We start from the raw sequence: 19449 nt of genomic DNA, 5'->3' as shown, positions 1-19449 counted from the left end.
GACCTCCATAGGAAACAATCTAAGTAGATCAACTCGTCTTATGATCTTTTAGGGTTTACGATTTGTTTGCTACATAAATTGATTCTATTCACTTCATAAGGAGGAGGGGATTATCTATTAGTATTAATGAAGTATAAATTAAAGATTAAAGGAGGACCCCACAAAAGTTTGTTATCACAATTAACAAAAAATTAGTATTTATCAATGAAGTATGAATTATGATTCAATGAAGTTTGAGGATGAAAAATATATAAATTTATTGGGAAAAATATGTTGTGTTAATTTTTTAAAATAAAATAATGTCAGAATTTTGATTTGAGTTTTTTAAATTAATTAAATGTTTAAATTAAAGAAACAAACATACATATTTTTTTACACTAAAAAAATACAAAAAATGATGTAAATATGACTATATTATTTAATGATCGGATTGCATCCAGTCCTTGCGATGGATTACAGTTATTTTATTGTTTTAGACGTCTAATTTAATTAAAACTTTGAAAAAGAGAGCGCAATTATCTAATACTAATTGTGGTTTTATCACTGCATCGACGCATCCGCCGTTCCTCAACCTTCTTCGTTCCCTTCCTTATGGTGGTGGGGCCGCTGACGAAAGCGTCCTCTACAACATTGATAGCTGTGGACCCCACACTCTTAAATCAGCTCTGTGCTGAAAATCCATTTCGCAATTATTTATATTGTTTTTAAAAAATGTTATCTATTGAAACTTTAATTACAATAAATTATTTATTATTTATTTTTTATTTTGAGAAAATACAGCAGCTTTCATAGTATATAGCTAGGGCAGATTAACCGCGGTAGATGGAAACTCAAAAGTAGGTATCAATCATAATTTCTTATACGAGAGGAGGTTGCTACAATTGTTTAGAGTTTTTTAATGGAAATAAAAAAAATCAGTGAGGCCTTCTAGGGTTTGACTGGCAAAAGCGGCTGCGATTCTTGCTCGGCGTGAAATCACCACCTCCTCCGGCCGCCTTCCGTTGATTTGTCTCCTTTTCCGATCTGCAATCACTGCCGCGTTTCTTTGGTCTGCTGGGGGCTGGATAGAGAGAGAAGGGTGAAGCTTATGTGGATTGCGGGGGAGCTGGCGGATATTTACTATTTAGGGCTACGGGTTTCCGGAACATAAAATCGAATCCTTATATTAGAGGTTCCCTCTATGCAAACCGGGGGCGGAGCCGTTGGGCGAGGGCGGGGGCCGACGGTGGCTCCGGCACCGCCTGGTCCGTCTCCCTCATCGGCGACCGCGTCTCCTTCGTCGTCTTCATCTGCGGTATCTGCTCCGAGGCATCTAGGGTTTGAGTCACTACAGCAGCAGCAGCTTGCGCTGAGGCAGGTGAGTGGGATTACGCGTCCTCTTTCTTTTGCGCGTTATCTTCGTGGGAGTTAGTTGCATAGGTATCCGATTATAAAGGCGGCGGCAAATGGGCTTCCATTTTAGTTAGGGGCAACCGTGACGGACCGCAGACTTGTCTGTGACTTGTGAACTCTTGTGGATTATTTTTTACATTTTATATTATTGTTAGGTGCCTCGGCTTTGGTTTCTGCGGTTTATTTTCGGTCATGTGGCTTTACTTTACTTTTCGTCGTTGTCCTTTCCTTGTCCTGATCATTAAATTTCTTTACTGGAACTTAAAAAGTACACCCTGAACCCTTTTCTAGTTCATTTTCAGACAAACTTCATGGCTACATTTCTCCACTGCTTCCTTTTGCAACCATTGAGATGCATTGATGGCGTTTCTCGTTCTCAACTTTCTCGACGATGTGTGTTTTTATCGCGATTCTGGTTTTCACTCGATTTCTTCTTTGTATCTTCATTTTTGAAAGGGCGGGCATTCGTGGTCGTGCTCTAAAAGAAACAAGCAATTATTTGCTTGATGTTCCTTTCTCATAACTCTGTATCCGCTTCTTATTCTGGAAGTTGAGGTAAGTTTTTAGTTCGATGTTTGGGCTGTCTAATGGAAAACTTGGTTCTATATGTATTTATGTTTTTTATCGATTTTGACTTAAAAACAGCATTCAGTTCGGATTTACTTCTAAACTTCATGAATGTGTAGCACGATTGCATCTTGGATGCTGACAGCTCATTTTAGTACATACTAAATTATTTGCATTCGTTGCCGCAATGGAAATTTTGGTTTCTGTAATGGTTTTCATCTGGAGCAAGCTATAAGTTAGAAAGCAATGTTCTTTTATCTATTTCCGTCATTGTTTTCTGTGTTTTAAGCACAAAATTCTGGGATATCTTTTGTTCGTCAAAATTTCTTATTAGCGTTTTTTCCCCCCTTATATTTTCCGATTATTGAATCTTCTGTTCATTCTAATTTTCCAGTAGCTGATAGATCAATTTGTCTTACTTTTCTCACTCTTTCCAACATTGTATTCTTCTAATCAAATTGAAAATAATTGGTTTCAGTTTGATTTTGATAGAATTTTGAACTCGTATTTCACGATTAATTTGTCTTAGAAGCAAATTTGTTCAGCTTACACATTTTGTTTTTGATGAAAGAAGAGCAAAACTGGGATTTAAAATGTTGGCTTCTTCATTTGCTGTTTAGCTCAAAATTTGTTTAATTGGAGTCATAGCAATCCTTAGGGGCGCCATAGCCGGAATAGAAGATCAGCTTAAATTTGCAAAAACTAATTTTGGAAATAAAACTACTTATTTTAATTGATTAGGCCATATGGAATTTTGCAATTATTTTTTTGTTCATGTGCTTATTTTATACTTAGCATGGCAGAAAAACTTCTACTGAAAGAAAGGAGTTTGAATGAGTAGATTCATGATGGCAATGTAGATCTAGTTAATTTTATGTAGCTAAAGAATTTTTATGTTGCTTTTGAAGAGGTTCAATGAACTCAAAATCCATTATTCTTTCTTTAAAAAATCTTATCTGGAGGAATTAGCATGGTGGTTAACTATGCATAGTCATTCTGGATTGCATTTGGCATGAAGTGGATAGTCTCTTAGTGGTTGTCTCTTGTACTATTAATTGACTTGGTAGATCATCACCCCTTCATTCTGTCTCTACTCACTCGATCCACATGTAAGACAAGATGTAAAATTAATTGAAAAAATTGGCCCTTCTAAGGAAGGTAAACACTTGAAGGATACATAAAACTCAAAGGGTGGCATTTTGAGTCTGGTTGAATTTTTAAAGGATTAACTGTTTGATCTATTCGGTAGTTAATTTAGCTGTATGTAATGTATTTATCTCCAGTTAGTTAGCCACTCTTTTCAATAGCACTTTCATTTTTTCATGAATGGTACTCTTATTAATGTTCTTGCTAACAGATGTTGTGCTTTTTGATGTAGTCTGTGTTCTTTTCATTTGAACAATGGGTTCATCTATAAATACCTAGTATCTCTGCTCAGTTTATTAATGCTCCATTCATTTGCATCAATCTAGATCACTTGCTCCATATAGTATGACTTTCATTCCATTTTGATGTTGATGCTTAGAGTAGAAAGCAGTGATTAAAATTAGATTAGCTTTAATGTCCCTTGATTTAGAATTACTTAGCCCCTTCTATTCAATTTAACTAGGGTATTGGCGCTCCAAATATATTTGAGCAAGCGTGCATTGAAACAAGAAATCATCATTGTCTTCATTAGCCTTATCCCAATCCCAAATATTTTTTGGTTGGCTTTATGAATCCTTATTTTCACTCATTTCTGTCAAGCATTGCATTTTACATTCATTCTTGTTGATTATTAGTCTGAGATGTTAGAACCTATACTTTGTTAACCCTTTTGAACAACTCTATCATGTTACCTATTGTTTATCCTTTTTCTTTCATAATTGTCAAACACTAGTTTTTTTTAATCGGTAGGTTTATTTTTTACTCTTTGTTTTGCATTTCAGACTACTTCAATTACCTATCTTTAATAGAAGGTACTGCAATATTTCATCTAAGATAATAATTTTTTAATATATCATTTATAGTTTTGCAATACATCTATGTTAACGTTTTGATTTTCTGCACACTCAACTTAGACATAATAATTTTTTTACGTCACAACACTCATCTCATATGACATTGTTGAAGTTTTATTAAATTTTTCTTTAAGATTCCACGATATATTCTTATCATATAATATTCCTAAAGCATTTCTTCATGTTAATCATCTAAAATTAATCATAGGAGTTGTACCCTCGCCTAGATCTCTACATTCTATTTAACAGTTCTAGATATTTTAACCTATCACAATTAAATATTATTTTATTTTCTAATAATATTGATTACTAATTATTAATATGACATTCACCAAAATTACATGTCATATGCTTAGTGTTTGTGCTATTAATTGTAATTCTTGTATCTTTTAAATATTTGCACTATTTTTGTAACTATTCACTTATTTTAATTAATATCTCATCAGCTAGAACCATGTTATATACAAGAAGCATATTCTAAGTAACCTTAAGTTGAATATCCCTTATAAGCATATTATAAAGAAATATGGACTCAATGTTGATCCTTGATGTAATCCTTTACTATTCCTACAATAATTGTAAACTCTTTGTTACTCAACTACTTTTATTACTAGTAATTGTTCCATTATATATATTTTTAATCACTTCAATCTACCTTTAACACAAACATTTTCTCTTAGTCTGCACCAAATCAATTCTTGTAGCACTTGATCATATGCCTTATTGGAATGTGAAGATCCTTATTGCTATGCTTTTCTATGAATTATTTTAATAGAAAAGTTGCTTACATGGTACATCTTTGTGTTATGAAATTGAATTGTTTCTCCTAGATTAATGTTTTTTTTTTTTAAGTTTATGCCTTATTACTCTCTCCCGTAACTTTATTTTATGAATCATATGTTTGATTCCTCTTTAGTAACACAATCCTGAAATTTTTTTGTTTGTAAATATAGGTACCAAAATATTTCTTCTCAGATAATTTGACAGCACATTAGCGTTTAAAACTTCCTAAAAAAAATTGTCAATCAAACCATCCCGATATCCCTAGAACTCTCCAAACCTCATTAGATATCTCATATGGGCCTAAAGCCCAACTTTTACACATATTTGAAGTTAACTCCATTTGTTTGGATTAAGCTGTAATATACCTTATTATATTAATAATTTATTCTTTAAAATTCTCATTTACTAGTTTCTCAAAGTATTTTCATCCTTCTTTTATATCTTCATCCTTATTTAAGATCCTATTTTCTTTGCTTCTAATGCAACTAACTTGATTACAGCCTCTTAATTCTTAGATTGAGTCTTATCTATTCTATGTATTTCTTCTTCTTTTTCCTTAGTACTAAGCTATTATATTATTCATCGAAAGTGTTATTTTTTTCTTAGCTCACACTCTTTGTAAGAATTTATATTTTTAACAATTATTATAAGCCTCATTAGTATTCAATTTGTTATCACTCTTTTAAAAAATATTTCGCTTCTTAACAATATCTTATAGCACTTGACTCACCATCAAGTCTATTTATTATTGTACGATCTATTTTTTGACTGTTCTAGAACTTTTATAATAATCTTTTTAATAGAATTATCTTAGCTTTCATCAAATTTGGCTTAATTAAATAATTCCAGTTTGTCTCCTCTAACAACTTATCTCTTTCATATCTTGGAGAATAGTCAAATTTGAAATTTTGTCCACCAATTACTCCGTTTGGAACAAATCTAATCATATATTTAGGCTTAGTTAACTCTTTTCACCACAATCAAATTAAGTTATGTCGACCCACCGAGCTTAGCTTGGTTGGTGGGCGAGCATGGTTGGAAACCCTCACCCATGTTCGATTCCTCTCACGAGCAGCTCGCCTCCTTTGAGGAGAGTATACAAAGCATTGACTCGACGTCTGTGGGATTGTTGCTGCTAGGTCCGCCGAGGGATTAGTTACGTCGCCATCCGCCTCCTAAGGGGGTGGCAACGAGTAGATACCCCCATTCTTAAAAAAAAAAAAAAATGCTGCGTCACTTTGGCTCTGATGTCCTACTTAGCACTCTCGTACTTTTTAACATAATCAGACAAGTTATGATAGGTTATTTAGGAGTGATGTCCTAAAAAACTCTTTTTTGCACACCACTATCAGGTTAGGTTGTGACACATTGTTTTTGAGGAACACCCTAAAACTAGCAAAATTCAAATTTTATTTCAGTTCATTCATTTTGATGTGAGTTTTATGAAAAGTTGCCAGCTTAACATCAAATCTCAATTTTTTCCTGGCTGGTATTAATAATGGGGGTTTTAAAAAACAATTCCTGTTTTTTTCCACCCTTGACCAACAAAATTGAATGGCCAGATTTAAAAAAGCTTACAAATAAATGAAAGGTATAAAATAAAAATATTTACTTACAAATAAATGAAAGAGCTGCAGTATTGATTGAAGCTACCATTTGACTGAAGCAAAGTCTAAGGCAACTTGAGCATAACAAATAATTGGTAGCCTGCTCATGTCTACAAGCCCAACAACACCCACAGATGGGGGCCTAGTCATCTTCGATAGCAAGTGAATCAGAAGGTCAAGCTAACGATGGGGATGTCAAAGTTCCGTGAGGCACAAATTATGAAAACAAGGCAGTTACCAATTATTTTGACATGAGCGATTGTGGCTATTTTATGAGGAACTGTTTTTTAGATGAAACTTAATCTATTCAATGTCCTTAAGAATAGAGTAACTTGCTTGTATATCTAATTTTATTTTATTTTTTAAATTTGGCATCCATATCTGGCAGTTAATTCGCTGTTCAAAATTCAAGAAGACTTCAAAAGTTTCTGCATGAGTTCTTTCGTCTAGGAAGTGTAATTAGTTGTTTTCTGTTGAGTCCATTGTGTTTGATGTGTCCCTTTACATCCATGTACATGAAGTTTTGAACAGCTAGATAATTATTAGAAAATTGTTATCTACAATCTGTTAACCTGATTCTTTTTAATAAGTAGTAGTGGCTGATGTACATGGATTTTACTGAACTTGGCAAATTTTTTTTTTTCATATTCACTATAGCAGCAGCAGCAGCGGCAGCAGCTACCACAAGTAAGGAAACCTGAACAAGAGCATCGTTTAACTTATAACTTAGGTGCCATGCATGGAGTCATTGGTGATGATAACTTCCCGTCATCATCTGGTGTACCTGCATCAAAATTTTCTAGAAACTTGCCTCATGACACCACAAGGCAGCTTCTCGAAAAAAAGCAAATTGGGCATGCCCTAGAACAGCCACAAAACTCAATAAACCAAGCTTATGCCCAGTTTACCATGCAAGCTGGTCAACAGCAGCAGAGAGCACATGGCAACGTTCCAGTGCAACAAAATGAATTTGGCATGATGGGACCACCGACTGGTGGCCAAGAGGTACTAGCCGGAAATCTAAAAATGCAGGAAGTAATGCATGTTAAAACAGGAAACCAAACACAACTTTTGAGGTTTAGTAATTCATCTGATCATACCGGATGTGGTGAGAAACAGAATGAACAGGACCATCTGTGTGATGGTCAGAAGAATGAGCCAATGGCTCCAAAAACTACAACTGGACAGTTTACTCCAACAAACATGATTAGGCCAATTCAATCGCTGCAATCACAAGGAAGCATGAGAAACATTGCAAATCAGCAGTTGATGATGGCTCAGTTGCAAGCTATGCAAACATGGGCGATGGACCACAATATTGATCTTACGCATCCTGCCAATGCTAATCTGATAGCTCAGTTTCTTCCCATTTTGCAGTCAAATAGGTTGACTGAAATGCCGAAACCAAATGTCAGAAGCACTCTTGCACAACAATCAAGTTTGTCGACATTGAAGCCACAGGCTATTTCATCACCTGTTGTCAATGAAAATTCCGCTCAAGGAAATTCAATAAATAATCTATCTGGTCCAGTTGGGCTGGTGAGATGTGGTGTGGGTACCAATCTACCGAATTCCAAGAATATGCATATGCAGCAGCCTCAACCTGTTCAGACCCGTGTTACTCAAAACGAGAAGGGTGATGTAGTAGCAACTGGTGGTTCTGGATCAGTGGTGCATCTGCCACAGGGTTCTACGAGTTCAAGCCAATGTTTTGATCTTTCAAATGAAAATAAATTAGCTGCAACCAATTTATCTCAAATGCCTTCTTTTAGGAAGTCTCAGAACATTGGACATCCAAGTCCACAGTCTGCATTGCTATCAAGTGAAGTTGCAGGGATTCATGTGCTTGCCAGAGGAGGGTCAAGGCAGACCACACAGCAACTTGTTGGATTTACTAAGCAACAACTTCTTGTTCTTAAAGCACAAATATTTGCTTTTAGGCGACTCAAGGTAGTCATTTGTTCCACTTAACCTGCTACTCCCCCACATTCTATGCATGAATCCAACTGCTACACTCCCCCCCCCACCCCCAGCCCTAAAAAAAAAAAAAACGTTCAGGGCACTGCACCCTGCCCAAAAAAGATTCTGAAAAGCAGCACCTCACCTCACACGTGGAAACATGATTACATGAATGAATGGTTGAATATTATTTTCCACATGCGTGAGAATCTTGCTACTCAGCCATCCTGTTATTCTGGATGATCGTTTAAAACTAGTTAATTGTTATTTTTTTGCCCTTTGCAGCGTGGAGAAAATGCTCTTCCGCCCGAACTTATTCAATCAATTGTACCGCCTCCTCTTGATTCAGACTCTCAGGTTCCTCTACTTTCTCCGAAGATGACTAAACAGGAAAACTTTATGAAACAAGATGCAGTGGAGCATGAAAGGCATCCTGATCATATCAACATACCCCAGCATGCTATACTGAGTAAAGGTCACATTCTTCCAAAGAAGCTGCCTGTTGGCGAGGAGAAAGCACCAGTGATAACTCCCCTGCCGCTAGAAGTGGTAGCACCAAAGGAAGATGCAGGAGCTGTTAATAATGGGAAGATACCAGAGATTTACCCTGTTTCTGTAAAGGCTGAGCAAGATGTTGATCATGACAGTTCTTTCAAGGGTGAGAGTGATGCTGACAAGGGAAAATCTGTTCCTTCGACTAGTTCTTCAGTGGATGTTGGGCATGAAAAGAAGCTTACCACAGCACCATCAAATGTCAAAAAGTATTATGGTCCACTTTTTGATTTGCCTTTCTATACAAGAAAATATGAACTTTTGGGACTGACAACGTCAATCAACTCGAACAATTTTACATTATCCTATGACATAAATGAATTGCTTTATGAGGAAGGCAAGGAAGTGCTAAAAAAAAAAGGGACCGTGTACATGAAAAAACTTTGTAATTTGCTTGCCTTTAACTTGGAGAGGAAAACAATTAAACCTGATCTTGTCTTGAGGCTACAAATTGAGGAGAAAAAGCTTCGTCTGTTAGATATTCAGTCTCGCCTCAGGGATGAAGTGGATGAACAACAGCAGGAGATAATGGCCATGCCTGACAGGCCATACCGGAAATTTGTTAGACAGTGCGAGCGCCAACGGTTAGAACTTATTAGGCAAGTGCAGCAGTTACAGAAGGTGACAAGGGAGAAACAACTAAAGTCCATCTTCAAATGGCGCAAGAAGCTCCTTGAAACTCATTGGGCTATCCGGGATGTACGAACTACTCTTAATAGGGGCATAGCTAAGTATCATGAGAAAATGTTAAGGGAGTTCTCCAAGCGGAAGGATGATAATCGCAGTAAAAGATTTGAGGCATTAAAAAACAATGATGTCGATAGATATAGAGAAATGCTTCTTGAGCAACAAACAAGTATTCCTGGAGATGCAGCTCAAAGGTATGCTGTCCTGTCATCCTTCTTATCGCAGACAGAAGAGTATCTTCACAAACTTGGTACCAAGATAACAACATCAAAGAAGCAACGAGGTGTAGAAGAGGCAGCAAATGTTGCTGCTGCTGCTGCACGATCCCAGGTAGCAAATGATTGTGCCTTTTGACTTGCTTTATTTTTGTTAAAGTCTATTATCAAGTAATTTTATCCTTTTTTGACAGGGCCTTTCAGAAGAAGAAGTTAAAGCTGCTGCAGCTTGTGCTCGAGAGGAGGTACTGATTAGGAACACATTCTCTGAGATGAATGCACTGAGAGATGGCTCATCGGTTAACAAGTCAGTATAATCTTGCCATCCTTTTTGTCTGTACAGTAATTCTCACATGTTTGCTGGCTTCTTGCATTAGATAGCAGGAAATCGCTTATGAATATATTTTGCTTAATGCTTAATAATGTCTGAAATTAAGACTTTTCATGCGTCCCTAGGTACTATAATCTGGCACATGCTGTCAATGAAAAAGTTGTCAGACAACCATCAATGTTAAGAGCTGGAACCTTGAGGGACTATCAACTTGTAGGTTGCTTCTAAGTTCTTATCATAAAATTGGTTTGAATAGAGATACAAATTACCATGCCTTCGTAATTTCCCAGATTGGGCTTCAATGGATGCTTTCCTTGTACAACAACAAGTTAAATGGTATTCTAGCAGATGAGATGGGTCTTGGAAAAACTGTACAGGTGGCTTCCAATTAATTTATTTTCCTTCTTCCTCTTGTTTCCTTGTTATATTGATTACTTCTTTTTGATTCTCATCTGCTATGTATTCTGGAGAAAAAACTTTTGCGAAGTTGAAACCAGGGCATGCAAAATGCAATATGATTTATATTTTCTAGTTTATCATTTTAATTATTCCTGTTTCAGGAATTTATTACGTTTTCTAGTTGCTGAGTTGCTACTACTAGCTATTTAGCATTTTGATTTAAAAATCTATAATTTTTCTCTGTTCAGGTCATGGCATTGGTTGCTTATTTAATGGAATTCAAAGGAAATTATGGGCCTCATCTCATTATAGTTCCAAATGCTGTCTTAGTGAATTGGAAGGTGCATAAGTTTCTCTTTATGCTGACTAGTTCTGAATATTTTCAATTTTTGGATGTTTTGATAATGACAACTTTTTGTTCAGAGTGAACTTCACAATTGGCTGCCATCTGTATCATGTATTTTCTATGTTGGCTCAAAGGAGGAGCGATTAAGACTGTTCACTCATGTAAGATACTTTGTAGTGCTTTTAATTTAGATTTGTGGGAGAAACTTTATTTATGTTCTTTGGTATCATGATCTAAACATTTCATGAATATTCTATAATTCCCAGTAAAATTCCCTTTAAAAGTGCAAAGGTTTGACATATAGAGACATGAACACTTATCATCAATTTCATCCAGCTTCTATTCTAGTTCATATACTTGCTTTCTGAAAATAATAGAAGGGCTTACACTTATGCATGCATGCTTTGTTTTTGTCCTTGCATCAACTTGATTATAAAACAGACGCTGAAGATAAATGGCTTCTAAAAGGGTTGTTTGCAAAAGAAATTATCACTGCTGCAATCTCAATGTCTCAAGGGCTGTTTGGTTTGATTTGCTTGAAGAATAACGAGCATAAAGTAAAAGGAATACCTGTGTTTAAAAAAATGGACCTAATTGGCTAGTTTAATCAGTTGAACTAGGAACCATCGTGTAACCGATCCGTTAAAAGGCGAGAACCACTTTAGCTTTGGACCAGTCAAAATTGGAGTGAATTGTTGGTTCGACCATGTAACCAACGAATTGGTCCCGATTTTCGAAAATCGGTTAGGTTAATTATTGAGCCATTTAAATAGTTAAATAAATTCATGAATGTTATATAAATCCAAATTTATAATGTGAAATAGGTACAAAATCTATAGATGTAAATTATATCTAAATATATAATAGAAATTAGTGATAATTTTTATTAATTTTATAAGCTTATATATGAATTAAATTTATATTAAATATGAGTTAAATTTATGATTCAAGGTATTTAAATTTAAGATTATAGAAGATATTATTTATGTATGAATCCTATTTATATTTCTTTGTGTGACAAATTTACATTATTTTCTAATTATTACATCATTATTATAATTGGTGCAAAAGAAGTTGCCAAACTATTGCAAAATGAAAAGGAATCTAAAGTTTCGCATAGTAGGACACAATAATCATACCTGTCGTAAGGTCTCTAGTCACAGAAATCCCGCAGAAGGAACATAGGATAGAAGTTATTAGCCAACTATAGTCTATGAAATATGCCACAACTAGAAATAGTCTTGTAAAAGTTCCACAAATCTTCTGCAACAGATGTTGAAGGAAGCACTACTCACATGAAGGTAAGATATAGGTGGCACAAAAACCTCAATCCCAAAAGATCTTCCTCTCACTCTTTAGCCAAACTCCTCTCTTCCAACCCACCAACCCACTTACTCTATATCTGTTATGAATCTCTTTTCTACCTTCTTAAACTCTAAGTTCTTCCTCTCCCTCAACCAAACTCCCCTCTTGTTTCATTTCATTAACTGAGTTCATCTTCCACACACACACACACACACACACACACACTCTCTCTCTCTCTCTCTCTCTCTCTCTCTCTCTTTCTCAGTATACAATCTCTTCTCAGTTTATTTTCCGCATTAAGAAGAAAATTTGCCACCACTTAAAACATATATGCGCGCATTTATGTACTTTTTTCTGAAAGATTTGTGCATATGACATGCTTAAAACTTAAGACATATATTATTAAAGAAGAGATGGATGATAAGTGTTTATGAAACTTAAAATCTCTCTACTTTATTAAGAGGCCAGGGAATGCATTGCTTATACAAGACTGATAAAGACTTGCGTTCTATCCTTGTCATGTTGATCAATTCAAGGCATTGTCTCAATCTACTTTTATTTTTTTCATCATAATTTCCTCAAACTTTCTCCTTGTATGCTATTTTGTGTTGAGCTTATACATTCCTTATTTTTATTCAGGAGGTTTGTGCTATGAAATATAATATACTTGTGACTACCTATGAGTTTATCATGTATGATCGGTCCAAGTTATCAAGAATTGATTGGAAGTATATTATTATTGATGAAGCCCAACGTATGAAGAACAGAGAGTCTGTTTTAGCTCGGGATCTTGATAGGTATCGTTGCCAAAGAAGATTGTTGCTTACTGGCACACCTTTACAGGTATGGCTAATGATCAAATATTTATGATAGTCCTTAATCCAATAACTTATGCATACCAGACAGTTGTACTATAGTTATATATTCTCAGACTTAATAACTAGTACACCAATAGCGTCTTTCATGTGGCTCTAGATTCAATAACTTTCCCCCACAGTACCAGGTGTATATTTCTTATATATTTTCTGACTGATGTTTCATGTATTCAGCATTGCCACATGCATGTAGTTTACATTAGTTTTTTTTATGGATGATACAAGTCAATTTCTCTTTCTTGTTAATGCTTTATTCATGGTGAAATGTTATACAATAAAAGCTAGTCTTACTTAGTTTATTTACTATAACATCACAAAAAGAGAAACTGTTTTCCTTTTTGATTATATCAATCTTTTGACAGAATGATTTGAAGGAACTTTGGTCACTTTTAAATCTACTACTACCAGAAGTATTTGACAATCGAAAAGCATTTCATGATTGGTTTTCAAAGCCCTTTCAGAAAGATGGCCCATCACATAACCAACTGGAGGATGATTGGCTTGAAACTGAAAAGAAGGTGATTGTCATCCACAGGCTTCATCAAATTCTGGAACCTTTCATGCTTAGGCGACGTGTTGAAGATGTGGAGGGGTCACTTCCTCCCAAGGTAATTATTTACCTACATTATTGCATCTTTGAGCTTCTTGTATGGCTGATACTGATATTAATTTTACTTGATGCATGATTACAGGTCTCAATTGTTTTGAGGTGTAGAATGTCAGCTTTACAGGGTGCCATATATGACTGGATTAAATCAACTGGTACCATTAGGGTAGACCCTGATGATGAGTTACGGAAGGCTGAGAAGAATCCAAACTACCAGATTAAGATGTATAAGAATCTTAATAACAAATGCATGGAGTTGCGGAAAGCTTGTAATCATCCTCTGCTCAACTACCCTTATTTCAATGATTATTCAAAAGAGTTTCTTATTAGATCATGCGGGAAACTCTGGATACTTGATAGGATTCTCCTAAAACTACATAAAACAGGGCATCGTGTTCTTCTTTTTAGTACCATGACCAAACTCCTTGATATTCTAGAGGAATATTTACAATGGCGTCGACTTGTCTATAGAAGAATTGATGGAACAACTAGCTTAGAAGACCGTGAATCAGCTATTATTGATTTTAATAGCCCTGTTTCTGATAGTTTTATCTTCTTGCTTAGCATTCGTGCTGCAGGAAGAGGTTTGAATCTCCAAACTGCAGACACAGTTATTATTTATGATCCGGACCCAAATCCTCAGAATGAAGAACAAGCAGTAGCTAGAGCTCATCGCATAGGCCAAAAGAGGGAGGTCAAAGTTATATATATGGAAGCAGTTGTTGACAATATTTCAAGCTATCAAAAAGAGGATGAGTTAAGAAATGGTGGAAGTGGAGATTCAGAAGTTGATCTTGCTGGTAAACATCGGTACATGGGTTCAATTGAAAGCCTTATACGAAATAACATTCAACAGTATAAAATTGACATGGCAGATGAGGTTATAAATGCTGGTCGTTTTGATCAGAGGACAACACATGAAGAAAGGAGAATGACTTTGGAGACATTGTTGCATGATGAAGAAAGATATCAAGAAACAGTCCATGATGTTCCATCCCTCTTGGAGGTAAACCGTATGATAGCTCGTAGTGAAGACGAAGTTGAGCTATTTGGTCAAATGGATGAGGAGCTTGATTGGGCAGGAGAGATGACAAAGCACAATCAGGTTCCATTGTGGCTACGGGCTGGCTCTAAGGAACTAAATGCTTTTATTGCAAAACTAAATAAGAGGCCATCAAAGAACATCTTAGGCAGTGTTGTTGACTTGGAGTCTAGTGAGATGATACCTGGTTCATCCCTTAGCAAAATAGAGAGAAAAAGGGGACGGCCAAAAGGTGTGATAACACAAAAATATTCGTCTTATGTGGAATTTGATGATGAAGATGGAGAAGATTTTGATGCTAGCTCAGAGGAAGGGAATGAGTATTCATTACGAGAGGAAGATAGAGAAATAGGATATATTGAAGATGAAGATTTAAGCGGTGCTGCTGTTTTACAAGGAAACATCAAAGATCCTTTGGAAGATGAAGAATTAGTTTGTGATGGTGCTGGTTATGAATTCCCAGATGCTACAGAGGGAAGCAGACATACTCATATCTGTGAGGAAGCTGGCTCCACCGGATCTTCTTTTGGAAACAGAAGAGTGCAGCAGCATATTACCCCTTCCATGTCTCTACGAAAATTTGGATCTCTTTCTGAATTAGATGCTCGGCCAGGCGTTATTTCGTCGAAGGTGCTATATTTGTGAAATGAATCTTTAACAATTTGTTTTTTCTATTAATTGCCATGTGAAATGAATCTTTTGTCATATTTCAATTAAATGAGTTGTTCAAAGGAAGCTGGTTATTTTTTTTTATTCTTAATTGCCTTGTGAAATGAATCTTTTGTCATTGTGCAGCTAAATGAGCTGGAGGAAGGTGAAATTGCTGTATCTGGCGATTCTTACATAGACATTCAACAGTCTGGTAGTTGGAATCATGATCATGATGAGGGTGATGATGAGCAGGTCATACAACCTAAATTAAAACGCAAACGCAGTAAGCGCTTTCGCCCTAAGCATACTGTAGAAAGATCGGAAGAAAAGTCCAGTATGTATAGAACTTTTTCTCGACATGGCTCTCAGCCTCTTTCATATGTTCATCATGATAATGTAACGCTTTCAAGGATGGATGGAAGGATTGGTAAATTGAATGGCAAACCACCCTCATCTTTGAAGCAGATTACTAACTTTCCAACAAGAAGGGCTCCAATTATCAATAAACATAAATATGGAGGGTCTAGTTACTTAATTGGATGTGAAGAAGATGCTCTGGATCATTCTAGGGAGAGTTGGGATGGCCAGGCTAGATATGACACCGGCCCTGGCCTTATCAGAAAAAAAATGTCTGACAGCATGCAGAGGAAGGTAAGGCTCTTATTCTGGACATTCTAGCTCAAAAGTTTATTTAGGTGATTTTTGATGGATGATTGTGATAGATTTTAAAAAGCAAAATTATTAGTAGCAATATGAACCGCAATGTTTTTATAGTTCTTAGTGTAGAACTGTAAAGAATGCTGATTAAAGTCATTAACTGTTGTGGAAATAAATAAAAAAATTTCTACGATGGTGGTGTTTGCATTCATAGATTATGGAAGTTAGAACTTTTTATACAGAGATAGTGTTAAAATAGTATTTATGAGGAATTTGGAATAAAAAACAGGGTTGTTTTTGGTATGGACATGGATGATAGAATAAGAAGGAAGTGTAATTCATGTTTGGATACAGAAATCAAACAGGGTTAGGTGTTTTTCTGCCGTGTAGCTAAAATGTGAATATCATAATGCTTTGCTTGTAACAAGCTTTAAAAATTCAGCCCCGGCCTCCGCTCGCTTTTCTTTTTATTCAGCGAGGGAGTTTTAACTGATAAGTTTCGAGGTAAATTTTGGAAGGCAGATGGGTTTGTAGATAAGACACTACCCAAAGATTTCGCCCTCATTTTGCGAGGACTTTATGATTTGAGTTCTGGTTTCCTATAGGCGCAAGCCCCTATAGTTAATTACCCCTCTCGATCACGAGAGAGAACTTTCGATTAAGGCTAGTCGTCAATCAGATACGTAGAAATACGTGTTATCTGGTATATAGTAGCAGCATGGGTTTGAGATTTAGAAATTGGAATTTGAATAATTGATATTTGGAAAAATTGATATTTAAAATAGAAATTGTACCATCTTGCACTTAAAGCGGATGGTGGGGGAATGGATGATAGACCCGATCAAGATCCCATGGTTCTGTCGTCCCGGGCTATCGTGGTCCCTGGTCTACTTAGTCAGATTTTTACCTGCTAAGGAAGATCGGGTTTAAAATTTGATAACCCACGCAGCATCCCTAGACGTCACGTGTGTATCAATGACACGCTCGTCGGGGCCCATGCGGGTGTTGATTGTATACCCTCTTTTAGTGTACCTAAATGTGTACAAACTACAGTGCATGTGCGAGGGTATTTTGGAATATTTGTAAAACGCCTTCTGTTGGCTTCCAAGAACGTCGCGGATCCGGTGGCGTGGCGTAGCAGCTTCTGAATAGAGCTATTCGCTGCTTTGTATAGGTAGACTGTTGTGCACTACTCGTTGCTTTCTGCAGGTGGATTGTAGTGCACTAACGAGTCTCCTGCTTTGGGTCGTAGGAGCTTGCACTTATTGAAACTTTTCTGTATTTTGCTTTTGGTCAACGTGGTGGACTTGTACCGTTGATCTTTGCTTGGAATCAAAAATATATATACCCTTCCAATTTTCATTGCTTGCGAGGATTTGATGTATTTGCTTAGTACTAAATTGCACTTGGTCTTTTCGTTCATAGAGAACTGCTCTAGTTACTTGTGTGTTGCTCAATGTTAGCTCCATAATACTATAATGATCACTTCCTTTATGCTTGTGGGTAATAAGAATGTATGATTGCTACGATATTATCCCAGGTGGTATGAACAATCATTGTAAGCTTCTATATTTACCATGTCCATTGTAGATGCGTTATTAGATTCCCAAATTTCATTTATGAACATATCACTATACTACTCGTAGATGAATCGTTTCATGCACTTGAGAATTTTGACCTCATCCTACATCTGCATATTGTAAGTGGGACCCAACATCTCATAGTTCAGCTCACAGTTCTTGTTACTTATCATTCAAATTCCAAGTTCAAGCTTCTCATGCTTATTACTGTTCAGTCAAATAATATAGAGCTTTAATCAGCATTTGCATTCCAATCAATGTGACGACCCATTAATATCTCACTTGTTGCATGTCTCTTTTGAACTTGCCATTATCCTTACCATACTCTTCTTGCATATTTTTGTGGGTTGGTGATTGATGTTATTGCAAGCCTTTTGATTTCATTTATAGGACGAATGATTGTATTACAAGTTCCTCCTCCTTGCTCGTAGCTTGATTGATTGATCATGTCAATTTTCTTTAGTCTCATCGATGAATGTTCATTTGAATACTTTGAATCACAACTTATGATTTTTACATCATGAGTCTTCATTTTGCTTGCAAATGAGTTGTAGTTGTGCTCATAGGAGTTTGTCACATTCATGTTGCTTGTGAGCAAAATAACAATCATGCTTGCTAAGGCTTCAACATGAGTCTTCAATCCCTTTGCTGATCTTTGCTTACATGATCATATTTATTGATCAACATTTATATTTTATCTTGCTCATACATTCAACGAATTAGAGCTTGATTTTCCGCATTATTCATTTGAATTCAAGTTCTCATCTTATTCGAATTCAAGTTCAAGTATAATTCAAGATGGATTCTTTGCTGTTTGGATTAAATCCTTGCTCGAATCCGGATTGTCCAAATCATTCTCAATTAGTGTACAAATGATGTTCAAATTTGAGCTCATGTTAAGTTCTCATTTCAACTTTATCTTTCTTAAGTTATAAATCTTTGTATTATGTCCAAAAGTCCAAGTACAAGTCCTCTGCGTCTTTGCAAGTTTGATTGCATGTTCAAATTGTTCACTGTTGTTAAATCCGGTCCGAGTTCATAAGTCCCCTGTAGTTCACTTGAATTCGAGCCATTCTTTGCTTCGTTTGCATTTGAAGTTATTTGATTGTTTGAATTAAGTCCATTTGATGCTCCAATCAATGTCCAAGTGTAGCATTATGTTCACCCGAAATTTCGGCAGCCTTCCGGCGTACCGTTTAGGGGAAAACTACGAAAAACTGGGCCTTTCCCACCACGCTAATAAAAGCGTGTATGGTAGGTGCCCTCTTTCGAGGACACCGCGGCCGTGTATTTTTCGATCCCCCACCACGCTAAGAAAAGCATGTATGGTTATTTTGCAAAAAAGTATTTTTTTTTTTATATTTTGCAAGAAAAGCAGTTATTTCCCCGCAAGCGGGTACTTATGGGTATCCCCGCTTCGTCGTATGCATCGCACCAGGTTCTCATCCCACCATGCTAAGAAAAGAGTGTATAGGCGGGGAAATCCATGGCGATACGAACTTCGAAGAAGGGATTTAGGTGATTATCCGCTTCGTCGCAAGCGTCGGGACGCGTGTCCTCCCACCACGCTAAGAAAAGCGTGTATAGGTGGTCGTTTTGTCTGGACGCATGCATTGAAACGGGTTCTCGGAATTTTAGGATTTAGGCGTTATACCTTGGCGGTCGTCGGCGCGGATCGAGGGAGAGAGACATTACCCATCTCTTTTAAAATTAATTATAATTGACATTAAGTAATTATAATTAATTTGCTAATCATAATTATTTTTAATTAATAATTATAATTAATTAAAATAATTAATTATATCTCATTTAAAATTAATTAAAATAATTAGTTATAATTACTTTAATTATAACTAATAAATATTAATCAATTTTAATAAATTATAATTAATAA

At 36.0% G+C, this 19449-nt stretch overlaps 1 protein-coding gene across 4 annotated transcripts in view; it reads left to right on the top strand.

Annotated features, from left to right (window-relative positions):
• Positions 1-823: 823 nt before the first annotated feature.
• Positions 824-19449, top strand: part of LOC110105099 (ATP-dependent helicase BRM-like) — a 22923-nt gene continuing 4297 nt past the window's right edge. The window contains exons 1-12 of one of the 4 annotated variants that reach the window (XM_020834473.2): positions 824-1357; positions 7010-8299; positions 8594-9877; positions 9957-10069; positions 10219-10306; positions 10384-10470; positions 10741-10833; positions 10916-10999; positions 12783-12986; positions 13381-13626; positions 13711-15297; positions 15463-15969. In XM_020834473.2, the coding sequence (XP_020690132.1) occupies positions 1181-1357; positions 7010-8299; positions 8594-9877; positions 9957-10069; positions 10219-10306; positions 10384-10470; positions 10741-10833; positions 10916-10999; positions 12783-12986; positions 13381-13626; positions 13711-15297; positions 15463-15969 (5760 nt within the window). In that variant the 5' untranslated portion in view covers positions 824-1180. Of the gene's footprint in view, positions 1358-7006; positions 8300-8593; positions 9878-9956; positions 10070-10218; positions 10307-10383; positions 10471-10740; positions 10834-10915; positions 11000-12782; positions 12987-13380; positions 13627-13710; positions 15298-15462; positions 15970-19449 lie in introns of all 4 variants that reach the window. The other 3 variants (XM_020834472.2, XM_028699488.1, XM_028699489.1) reach the window with 3 other exon arrangements.

This window comes from Dendrobium catenatum, unplaced genomic scaffold (assembly GCF_001605985.2).
Source record: "Dendrobium catenatum unplaced genomic scaffold, ASM160598v2 fragScaff_scaffold_1300, whole genome shotgun sequence".
Classification (NCBI taxonomy): Eukaryota; Viridiplantae; Streptophyta; class Magnoliopsida; order Asparagales; family Orchidaceae; genus Dendrobium; species Dendrobium catenatum.
The sequence above is the reverse complement of the archived record's forward strand: the minus strand, read 5'-3'. Positions and strand labels throughout refer to the sequence as shown.